Genomic DNA, 12,364 nt, shown 5'->3' on the forward strand with positions numbered 1-12,364 from the left:
TATGAAGGTGGTTGGCCCACTAGAAACTGGGGTGTTTGTAAAGGCCTTTCAGGCTTGGCAACATTTGAGTAAAGAACCTTTGGAGGAACTTAGGGGCATGACAGAGTATCTCTGTCAGTCTGACCACCCATGGGACTTCTTTTGTCGGGAGGAAACCGTGGCTACTCGCTGGTGTTTCGGGACTTGCGGATTGTTTCTGTTCATCCCTGGTGGTGCTGGCGAGATGATAGGGAGATCTAAGCCTTGTGCAAATGAATGCGTGCTCAAATACAGAACACTACAGAACGACTTCGGCCCTCGATGTTATGCCGACCCACGTAAACCTTAAAAAAATACTAAACCCACCCAACCCTGTAACCCTTTATTTTTCCTTTATCCATGTGACTGTCTAAGAGTCTCTTAAATGCCCCTAATGTTTCAGCCTCCACCACCAGTCCCAGGCAAGGCATTTCAGGCACCCACCACCCTATGTGTGTGTGTAATAAAAAAAGCACTTGCCCCTGATGTCTCCTTTAAACTTACCTCCCTAACTCTGCATATGACATTAACTTTGTACTCAGGATTCTGGTTTGTCCTTCCAAAATGCATCACCTCACACTTATCAGTATTGAACTCCATCTGCCACTTTGGTACCCAATCCTGCATCCTGTCTATATCCTCTTGTAATCTTTAGCAACCTTCAGCTCCATCTGCAACCCCTCCAACCTTCAGTAATCAGCAACCTTAGATCCATCCTTCTGCCTCTTCATCCACATAATTTATAAAAAATACAAAGAGCAGGGGTCCAGAACAGATCCCTGTGGCACTCACCAGTCACCTCCAGGCAGAATACTTTCCTTCCACTACCACTCTCTGCTTTCTTTCTGCAAGCCAATTTTTTATCCTCATAGCCAAGGTTCCACTGATCCCCTACCTCATGACTTTTTGGATGAGTCTCTCGTGGGGGACCTTGTCAAGTGCCTTGCTAAAATCCATGTAGACCACATCTATAGTCCTACCCTCATCAATTTCTTTTGTTACCTCTTCTTGTTCAATTGGTGTTCAGATGGTGAACATCTGAAATCCTGGTTTGTTGATGTAACACAAACATCAAACTTTAAAATTGTATTTTTTAATCCAGAGAAACTTATTGCAATTGTATTGGGAAGATTTATCAATTTTTTTTGAGTTTAAATTTCTGCAGGTATTTATTTTCAATATTCCTTTTAATGATCACTTTTCTAAATAAATGATGCAGAATTATGAGTTTTATACTTTTCAGGAATGGTCGAACTGGTGGTACATTTTATTACTTTGAAAAATTAATCTGTAGCAATGATCTTAAATAATGTTATGGTGTGTTTTCTATTCTCCTTGCAGGAAGTGTAAAACAAGAGGAATTAAATATAGTAAGCAAATAGAAAGTTCAGAAGAAAGAACTTTACCAAGAGTGATGAGAATGTGGAACTCAGTGTCACAGGAAAAGGTTAGTATAAATATGCTTATTGGACAGTTGGGTAAGGGATCAGCCTACTGAAGAAAGGGAGAAGGTTGGAAGAGCCCCATATCATTTATCATGTGAACAAATGGACTGGAAGATGGAAATGTAATACATGGATGGTTGAGATAGCATGTGAAATAGACACAAACATTGGTAAGGCTGAAGTTAGAATGCAAAAGAAAACTAGTGATAAGGAAAAAATTCATATTTTCCAAAAGAAAACTTAACAGTTAAGATGGGTCACTTGCAGAAACAGGAGAAATTATATTGGAGAATTTACAAGTGACAAATTAAATGCACATTTTTTGTATTTTTTTTTAAACAAATCCCTTTCTGTTGCAGGACTATGCAAATAAATGCACAAATACATTTGATGAATATCAATAGTATTTAAACCCAGGACTGAATACTTATTTCAAGCTTCTGTATCTTCATTCCTCTGGAGGTTCAAGCACTTGTGCACAAACATTACTTAATAGCTATATTTACATTAGATTGCTGGACAACTATGGATTACTTTCTTAGTAAAGATTAAAATGGGAAATGCATTGTGTTGTCGGAGGACATTTTGCCAAAGGGAAGCAAAACCAGTGTCTGAAAGTGAACAGGAAGCTTTACTGCGTGGTACCAAGATCTGTTCATGCAGCACAAATGATGTTAAAAGGCAGTTAACACTTTCACAAAAATCAATAGGTAGTGAGGATTTGACAGATCCAAGAAAACGAATAGACAGCACAGAGGTGTGTCAAACTACTGTGGCTTCAACAAAAAGGTAAATACTTTCATTTCTGCTAATGTCACCCTTTTCCAGCTTAAGTACTATTTCATTGGACTTGGCATATGTTTTAATGATTTAATGAATAATGTGAGCTCAGCTTTCGTATAAACCACTACAAAAGTAATAACACAATAATTTTAATGACCTTATTATTTGCAATCTTGAATTCATTTAGACCACAAGACGTAGGAGCAGAAATGGGCAATTCAGCTCCTTGAGTCTGCCCCATCATTCAATAAAAATTAATTGAGGGATATCAGGTTCTTGCACAAAAGGGCATCCATTACATTGGTCCAGCTGGTAGAACTGCTGCATCACAGCTCCAGCCACTTGGGTTTAATCCTGACCTCTAGTGGAGTACATTAAAAAAAAAGTTGGCATGTCCTTCCGGTGATTGACTGGTTTGTGCAGGGTGCTGTGGGTTTTTCCCACATCCCAAAGACCTGCAGCTTGGTTGTTAATTGGCTGTTGTAAATTCCCTTTAGTGTGGGGATGAGCGGTAGAATTTGGGGAGGGGACATTGATGGGAATGTGGAGGGAATAACATCCTGCCTCTTGATCGTAATATTTTTGACAGGAACTTCTCTACAATTAATTCTGATTGGCACTGTTCTGAACTTTTTTTCCTCTTTGCATTTGTTTTCATGCAAATGTATAGTTGTAATTTAAGCTTGCCACTTTGGGGAAAAAAATCATTGTGAACACACTCATCTTATAATTTAGTATTCTTAATATAATTTCAAAAGCACTAACAAGTTGAAGGATATATTTTAATTCTTAAAAATGGTGTGATTGATGTCAAGTTTCAAATTTAAAAAAAATTAGTGAACACCAGCTGTTTGAAACTTTAAAATATTAGTTGTGATGGAAGTGAGATGCTTCCTTAAGGTGTTATGGTGAATTGGATAGGTTATTTTTGATTAGGTGTTTTAGGTTTCTTTTAGTAGTCATTCTGCTGTAACATCCTATCCTTGGCTAGCCAAACAACTGTAAAGGGGTGTGTAAATCTTGGCACTCTTTGATTTCCTGGCCTGTGTACTAGCAGAGATTCCCACAAGCATTACAAGCATGAACACCTCAGAGATCTGTGATACTAAGATGGGGTTTACATAGAAACATTTGAAAACATGTATGAAAATTCTAAAACTGGGTTTTGACATGGAAAAGGCATAGAACTATACTGCACAGAAACAGTCCCATCAGCCTAACTTATCTGCCAACCAAATTGTCTATCTGAGCTAATCCTATTTGCCTGCAAATGGGCCCATTAACATAACATAACAATTACAGCACGGAAACAGGCCATTAGGCCCTTCTAGTCCGCACCGAACAAAACACCCCTTTCTAATCCCACCTCCCTGCACAATGCCCATAACCCTCCATCTTCTTCTCATCCATATACCTGTCCAACCTTTTCTTAAATAATACAATTGACTCCGCCGCCACTATTTCTCCCGGAAGATCATTCCACACGGCTACCACTCTCTGAGTAAAGAAGTTCCCCCTCATGTTACCTCTAAACCTCTGCCCCTTAATTCTTAACTCATGTCCTCTTGTTTTAATCTTTCCTCCTCTTAACGGAAATAGTCTATCCACATCCATTCTGTCTATCCCTTTCATAATCTTAAATACTTCTATCAAATCCCCTCTCAACCTTCTACGCTCCAAAGAATAAAGACCCAATCTGTCCAATCTCTCCCCATACTCCAGATGCTTAAACCCAGGCAACATTCTGGTAAACCTTCTCTGCACTCTCTCCACTCTGTTTATATCCTTCCTATAATTAGGCGACCAGAACTGCACACAGAACTCCAAATTAGGCCGCACCAACGTCTTATACAATCTCAACATCACCTCCCAACTCCTATATTCCATGCAATGATTGATAAAGGCCAGCATACTAAAAGCCTTCTTCACCACCCTATTCATGTGAGTTTCTACCTTCAGGGAACGATGTACCGTCACTCCTAAATCTTTCTGCTCTTCTGTATTTCTCAATGTTCTCCCATTTACCACATATGTCCTATTCTGATTCTTCTTACCAAAATGAAGCACCTCACACTTATCAGCATTAAATTCCATCTGCCATTTTTCAGCCCACTTTTCTAAGCAGCCCAAATCCCTCTGCAATCCTTGAAAACCTTCTTCATTATCCACTATTCCACCTATCTTAGTATCGTCTGCATATTTACTAATCCAATTCACCACCCCATCATCTAGATCATTAATGTATATAACGAACAACAATGGGCCCAATACAGATCCTTGAGGCACACCACTGGTCACCGGCCTCCAACCTGACAGACAATTATCCACTACCACTCTCTGGCCTCTCCCTTTCAGCCAATGTTCAATCCATTTGACTATCTCAAAATTTATACCTAAAGACTGCACCTTCCTAACTAACCTTCCATGTGGTACCTTATCGAAGGCCTTACTGAAGTCCATATAGACAACATCCACTGCGCTACCCTCATCCACATTGTCTTCTCAATCTTCCTTATTCATGCACCAACCCAAATCTATTTTTAAATCTCACTTTTACTTGCCTCTGCAGCCTCTGGCAGCTCAGACCACATGCACACTACCTCAGGTCTCGTTAAAATCTTTCACCCCTTGCCTCAAATTTATACCCTGTGACCTTATTAATGGCCCTCATTATTTTGTATGCATGTATAAGTCCACCCCTCAATTTTCTACACTCCATGGAAAATAGTTCTAGCCTATCCTTTCATTGTGCCTCTGGGCACAGTCTTCTGCTAGGTCTACTCCTTGCATGTTAGTGTGGCTCAGCTCGATACCAGGCATCTCCTCATGTAAATGTCCAATTCATACAATCAAAAATACTCAAGAAGTGATTTTTTTTTTAAAGTTAATATTAAAAGTTAAAGCACCATCACAGACATACAGAGACAGAAATGCACACACTTGAAAAAATAAATTCAGGAATGAAATCATTTATAAAACACATTAACACTTCTCCTGTTGGCCGCTTCTCCCGATTGATTTCAATAGAGCTCCTGTGCTTTGGCACAAAACGATATGTTCTTGAATGGAGAGTGGGGAGGTCTGCATTGCCTATATGCCCTTTGTGGGAGTCTACTGGGCCAGCACAAACAGCTGCTACCAGCTCAGGCCAGTGTTATTGCTATACTTTGGGAGTTCAAAAGAAACTGCAGAAGTGCTGGTATTCAGATAGAGGACCTGCCTATTAATTAAGAGATTGGGCATAAGTGGTAAATTGATTGCAGTGAAGACAATTTACTGCAGACTTGGAAACGAATCCTAAAAATACTTCCTAACTGGTGACAAACTGGAAGCAGTTAGCAGTGGAAGATACTTTGAGTAGTAGGTGGATGTGTATAGAATGGAATATCACAGGCAGATATTAAATATTTCTAAGACAGGTGAATCTTTATCCACTAAGTGCAGGAGGACAAAGTAGGTGGAGTAGGTGCTGATTTCCTGGATTTCTAGTTATTAGACTTTAGGAAAGGTCTGTTGGTCTGAGAGGACCAGGCCACTGACTTGCAGAATGGGATCTAAATTCCAAGGAGTAGGCTGCAGACTGGGATTATATTCTCAAAAATTTAGATTGAAGCCTTAAATATAATTTTTTTAAAGTGAAGTAGAGATAGAAATGTTTTCCCCTGCTCGAGGAAAACATGCAAAATAGAGTTGGGTTTTTTGGAGTGAAGATACTAAACACATTGACACAAAGTGGCAGAAATTAACCCTCTTCTGCAATTAGAAAATCATATTAGGTCATTTAAATATGAAAGATGGGACTGATAAATATTTATAAACTGGATATTAAAAAAAACTGTATATTTGCTGTTAAAACAGCTGGATTATCAAATATTGAAATAATGAATTTATAACAAGGTATCTAATGTTTGGGTTGAATTATTGTGTGAAAGGGGTAATTTAATCCATTTCATTAATGGAAAGATACAAGGTAACGGTCACGTAAATGTGGAATACACAACTTGAAGTAAAAATAGCTTTGGCTGCATTTCACACAAGCTTTATAGTTAACGGCTTTCTCTCCAGTGAACCACAGTTTGGATTTGAAAGTGACTTTCAGAAACCTGCCACCAAAGTCCAAGATACTAATCCCAAGTCAGAATTGGAACCAATACCTACCAGTACCATGAATATTGAAAACCAGAGTATGAGTTTTAGTACAGAGGAAAGTCCAAGGTAAAATGAATTATATTGATCTTTTTTACTAGGGTTCCTTTAATTGGTTATTTCAGTAAGGCACATCTTGCAGTCAATTTTTTTTGGACCTCTTAAATCAAGTCTGTTTGGATAGTTGAAAGAAACCTAAATTTTTTATTGAAAGTAACCGAAATGAATGACCTGATTGCAAATGTAGTTTTCATCATTTTCTTACTGCTATACTGTAACAGTTTACTTTCACCTTTGTGTTCAGACTACAAACTGATTTATGTTTGATTTGAATTGATTAATTTTGTTCTGACACTTACAAAAATGCACAATTTATAAACTTTGAAAATACTTTCTTGATGTCTCTGAGTTTGCAGTTAAGCAATGGTCTGTACAGAATGTTCATCTGTGAAGTTAAGAAGCATGCATAAAAATAATCTTAATCAATTCTGAGTATAAACAGGGATGAACAAAAAAGTTTGCTTGAAATTTGATTAATCTCTCTCAGGAACAAGGGTGTATAATTGTTATTTATAGTCATTATAGTCAATTGAACAACTGAAAAGTGGCAGAGCAGTAGGTATGGATGGAATCCCCCCAGAGGTCTAGAAGGCTGGCGGCAAAGCTCTGCATACCAAACTGCATGAGTTTTTCATGCTCTGCTGGGACCAAGGAAAGCTGCCTCAGGACCTTCGTGATGCCATCATCATCACCCTGTACAAAAACAAAGGTGAGAAATCAGACTGCTCAAACTACAGGGAAATCACGCTGCTCTCCATTGCAGGCAAAATCTTCGCTAGGATTCTCCTTAATAGACTAATACCTAGTGTCGCCGAAAATGACCTCCCAGAATCACAGTGTGGCTTTCACGCAAACAGAGGAACCATTGACATGGTCTTTGCCCTCAGACAGCTCCAAGAAAAGTGCAGAGAACAAAACAAAGGACTCTACATCACCTTTGTTGACCTCACCAAAGCTTTTGACACCATGAGCAGGAAAGGGCTTTGACAAATACTAGAGCGCCTCGGATGCCTCCCCAAGTTCTTCAACATGGTTATCCAACTGCACGAAAACCAACAAGGTCGGGTCAGATACAGCAATGAGATCTCCAAACCCTTCTCCGTTGACAATGGTGTGAAGCAAGGCTGCGTCCTCGCACCAACCCTCTTTACTATCTTCTTCAGCATGATGCTGAAACAAGCCAATAAAGACCTCAACAATGAAGACGGTGTTTACATCCGATACTGCACGGATGGCAGTCTCTTCAATCTGAGGCGCCTGCAAGCTCACACCAAGACACAAGAGCAACTTGTCCGTGAACTACTCTTTGCAGACGATGCCGCTTTAGTTGCCCATTCAGAGCCAGCTCTCCAGCGCATGACGTCCTGTTTTGCGGAAACTGCCAAAATGTTTGGCCTGGAAGTCAGCCTGAAGAAAACTGAGGTCCTCCATCAGCCCCCCCCCCCCCCCCCACATCTCCATCGGGTACACTGAAATCAAAACAGTCAACCAGTTTATCTACCTCAGCTGCACCATTTCATCTGATGCAAGGATCGACAAAGAGATAGACAACAGACTCGCCAAGGCAAATAGCACCTTTGGAAGACTACACAAAAGAGTCTGTAAAAACAACCACCTGAAGAAACACACAAAGATCAGCGTGTACAGAGCCGTTGTCATACCCACGCTTCTGTTCAGCTCTGAATCATGGGTCCTCTACCGGCATCACCTACGGCTCCTAGAATGCTTCCATCAGCGCTGTCTCTGCTCCATTCTCAACATTCATTGGAATGACTTCATCACCAACATCGAAGTACTCGAGCTGACAGAGTCCGCAAGCATCAAATCCTTGCTGCTGAAGACCCAACACGTCTCCAGAATGGAGGACCATCGCCTTCCCAAGATCATGTTCTATGGCGAGCTCTCCACTGGCCACTGAGACAGAGGTGCACCAAAGAAGAGGTACAAGGACTGCTTAAAGAAATCTCTTGGTGCCTGCCACATTGACCACTGCCAGTGGGCTGATATCGCCTCCAACCGTGCATCTTGGCACCTCACAGTTCAGCGGGTAGCAACCTCCTTTGAAGAAGACTGCAGAGCCCACCTCACTGACAAAAGACAAAGGAGGAAAAACCCAACACCCAACCCCAACCAACCAATTTTTCCCATGCCTGCCTGTTCCGCATCAGACTTGTCAGTCACCAACGAGCCTGCAGCAGACGTGGACATTACCCCTCCATAAATCTCCATCCGCGAAGCCAAGCCAAAGAAGAAAAGATAGTCATTACTTGAGAGTTAGTCATAAAACCTTTTGGCCCAACTCGCCCATGCCAACCATGTTGCCCATCTGAGCCAATCCCATTTCCTAAACTCTGTGTCCTTATATCTGCAGTTGGATTTATGATTTTCCACAGGCTGCAATCAATGAGAATTGGTGACAGCATCACCTTCATGATCCTCCTCGACGTTGGCGAAACTCAAAGCCATGTATTTAGTTCTCTACTATATGTATAGCCACGACTGTGGCCAAGCACAGCTCCTTCTATAAATTTGTGGATGACATCACTGTCAGAGGCAGGATCTTTAATAATGATGAAGCAGAGTACAAACAAGAGATAGATAGCTTGGTGTCAGGACAACAACCTCTCCTTCAATGTCAGCAAAATAATGCTGGTTATAGACTTTAGGGGAGGAGAGGAGCTCATTTCCTGCTCCCCATTAACATTATTGAGGTGGAAGAAGTAGCCACACGTTATCAACAAACAGTGATCTTTATTTGCGCACAGGGGAACTCACAAAAGGCACACATTCATGGACTAACCCGGAATTATCCATAAATTGCATGCAAATAAATCGCTGCTAAACATTCTGAACTCCTGATTGGGAATGGAAGAGTTAAACACACAATACCCATCCACCAACAGAGACAGCATTTTAATGAGGAGAGTTAATTACAACTAACGAGTATATCAAATAAATCTGGTTTCCAACATCAACCAGGGGTTGGAATCTGGGACAGGCCTATTGCAGTCAGCCCTCCGGTGCCCTCCTGGAGCCAGCAACCTGGCCTTCAGTGATGGTCTCGAGGCAGCAGCAAAAGTGGATGAGAAGTCTCCACATGTGGCATTTCAATACAAGGCTTGTTCATGTGACCTGCGCAGACCAATTGCGTGTCAGCTTCACAGGTGAGAGATCTAACTCTTGATTGGCAGATTAGGTGATTTTTGATGAGGTTCCAGATGGAGAGGTCACATGATCATCTGCAATCCACATTCCGACCAGTTTCCAGTTGGAGAAGTCCATTATCCACACTACATTCCACCCCTTAGAAGTCACCACACCATGCCAATCCATTTACAAGTAGGCACCCTGCAGATGTATCTACCTTACACATAACTTATACCTATTGATGGCCTGCCAACGCCCCCAGCCCCCAGCCCCCAGCCCCCAGCCCCCAGCCCCCAGCCCCCAGCCCCCAGCCCCCAGCCCCCAGCCCCCAGCCCCCAGCCCCCAGCCCCATGGTCCATCAGCTTCTGCACAGGATGATATGTTCAAGGGACTTGTTTCTGACTTGTTTAATTTGTTCACAGACTCTCTTGTGTAGTGAGTGAGTGGTATTCCCCGATTGGCCCAGAATGTATGTGCAGAGCTTCTTACTGACAAAACTGTAGTCTCCCTCTGTCTGCAAGCAGGTAGTCCAAGGGCATCCTGACTCCTCTTTATGCCAAATTGCCACAAGAATCTCGTTGGCCAGCATCTTCACCACGGTTGCCATCTTCACCACTGGGTGCTGCTTCAGGTTATTGATAGTAGCTGCTATACCATGAGGGGTTGGCCTGGCAGCCACGCATCCAGGGTGTATCATTTAGCTCCCAGGGAGCACCCATCTGCTCTGCGGACCCTTCCATGCCAGGATACTATTCCTACTCGCACTCTCACTGATTGCTCGGACCAGTGCTGGTTGTACCATCTGCACCAACATTCTCAAGACCTGCTCACCATTTGGGGACTCAGTCTGAGAGTTGCCAGATTGTGCACAGGGAAAGACTCGATCTTGAGCCACCCACCCCACCAAGGGTCGCCGGATGTGTGGCTGTTTCTGGTGTGGGGCAAACCTGGTTGGTGATCATTCCCTCCCCAACACGGAAGAGCAAAACCCTTGAAGGTGGACAGTTTCCCCCAGAGACTCTTGTTTTCAGTGTCAGCAGGAATCCATGTTCGCGGCAATCCTTTGGTAGCATTCAAGCTGTTTTCTCTGTCAGCATATTCATCAGCCATGTGTCCAACTACCACTCAGTACCACCGTCACCATCTTATGAATGAAGGAAACTCACGCTCTCCGATTTAGTCTATGCTTGTGTGCAAAGTAGACGAGTCATTCCTGTTTTCCACTGTTAACGCCACCCATTGCATATCCAGTCCGTGCGCTACAAGCCTCTTCCCCTCCCCCCCCCAATCACTGGCCCCTTTCCCGGCTAGGAGACTCGACGCTTCATCTGACCATACACCAGTCCACCTAACCACCTCTCAGTAAGGGTGTGCCATGGAACACGGAAAAGTTAAATTGGTTAGTATTCTGCAAAAACGAGACTGCCCGGTTCAGTAGAAATTCCTTGAATCCTGCTTGTAGCACCAGTTGTTGTGTCAGAAGTGGAAAGTTCAGTGAGTTCAAAGAATAGTGGGTGTGGACACTGGCTGAAGGCAGAAATAATTTTTATTGTGATATACATAATGGAACAATGAGACAATACATGCAAGTATTCTTAATCAAACGACACAGTGCAACCAGTACTCCCAATGTCAGTACCTACTCACTCTCTCATAAGCATAGAACAACCTAGTCACATCAAACCTAATACTATTGATACCAGCAACTGTTTATACAAACTTATCACAACCAAGGACTACAATATGTGACCCACCGTTTCTTGTCAGATGCTATCTACAACTACAAGAGTATACAACAGGCCCCATCCCTGTAGCACACAGCTTACCCATGGTTCCTCCAGCATTGTCCACTGTAGGGGCTGAAGGGCAAAAGAAGATGAGTAGGCTGCACGTATGTCTTTTCAATGCAGGGCCTGTTCATGTGACCTGCTTGGACCAATCGTGCGTCATTCTCACAGGTGGACAGATCTAACCCTTGATTGGCAGGTGAGGTGACTTCTGACCAGGTTCCAGCCAGAGAGGTCATATGACCCTCTACAATCCACATTACAGCAAGTAAAACTGATCAAATTTTATAGTAAGTGGGAAGATGTGCTAACTGACAAATTGATCAACTCAAAGGGTTTAATGTTTTGATGTTAGGCTTTGTCAATATACATCTTTTTGAAAAAAGTGATTTAAAAATATTGAATGTGACTTGTAGCACAGATGTCTATTTTCCTAAAAATATGCTGTAATTATATATTTGTATTATTCAAACCTGATTCTAACCTTTTTTTGTAAAACCTCTGTAGCATATCAGAAAAAAATGAACAGGAGAATTGTCCTCAAAGCAAGAATGTGCTGAAAACCATGCAAAGTAAAGACAGCAACCAGCTGTTGAACTTTGCACCAAAAGAGTGCAAGAATGCCTTGTTACCAGAACTTACAGAGAGAAATCTCTCATTGAATTTTGAAGAATATAAAAAGAAAGAAAAAAGAGCAAAACTTTCTCATTATGATTCAGATGACAGGTGGGTTCTCTTGTTTTTAGGCTCAGGGTCTAGTTAATTAATTACATTTGAGCAAATAAAGAAGAACTGGAGCAGTACACAAAAGTGATGGAGTAACTCAGCAGGACGGGAAGAATCCATGGACAGTAACAGGCAGTTGACATTTCAGGCCTGAGCCCTTTCGGAGTGCCTAAAACCAGGCAGATGCCCAAATAAAAAGGTTGGGGGGAAGGAAGAGGAGTTCAGGCTAGCAGATGGGTCGAGGAAGGGAGT

At 42.0% G+C, this 12,364-nt stretch overlaps 1 protein-coding gene and 1 long non-coding RNA gene across 6 annotated transcripts in view; one reads left to right on the forward strand and one right to left on the reverse strand.

Annotated features, from left to right (window-relative positions):
- The window catches only part of LOC138751663 (uncharacterized), a 36,885-nt gene extending 25,141 nt beyond the window's left edge, over positions 1-11,744 (reverse strand). For both annotated transcript variants that reach the window (XR_011350110.1, XR_011350111.1), the window contains exon 1: positions 11,426-11,744. This is a non-coding gene — a long non-coding RNA (uncharacterized lncRNA). The remainder of the gene's footprint in view (positions 1-11,425) is intronic.
- LOC138751660 (ubiquitin thioesterase otulin-like) overlaps positions 294-12,364 on the forward strand; it is an 81,207-nt gene continuing 69,136 nt past the window's right edge. For 2 of the 4 annotated variants that reach the window (XM_069914237.1, XM_069914236.1), the window contains exons 1-5: positions 294-317; positions 1,360-1,465; positions 1,823-2,252; positions 6,312-6,461; positions 11,894-12,112. In XM_069914237.1, the coding sequence (XP_069770338.1) occupies positions 2,017-2,252; positions 6,312-6,461; positions 11,894-12,112 (605 nt within the window). In that variant the 5' untranslated portion in view covers positions 294-317; positions 1,360-1,465; positions 1,823-2,016. Of the gene's footprint in view, positions 318-1,359; positions 1,466-1,822; positions 2,253-6,292; positions 6,462-11,893; positions 12,113-12,364 lie in introns of those variants that run through there. The other 2 variants (XM_069914238.1, XM_069914239.1) reach the window with 2 other exon arrangements.

This window comes from Narcine bancroftii, chromosome 1 (genome assembly GCF_036971445.1).
Source record: "Narcine bancroftii isolate sNarBan1 chromosome 1, sNarBan1.hap1, whole genome shotgun sequence".
NCBI lineage: Eukaryota > Metazoa > Chordata > Chondrichthyes > Torpediniformes > Narcinidae > Narcine > Narcine bancroftii.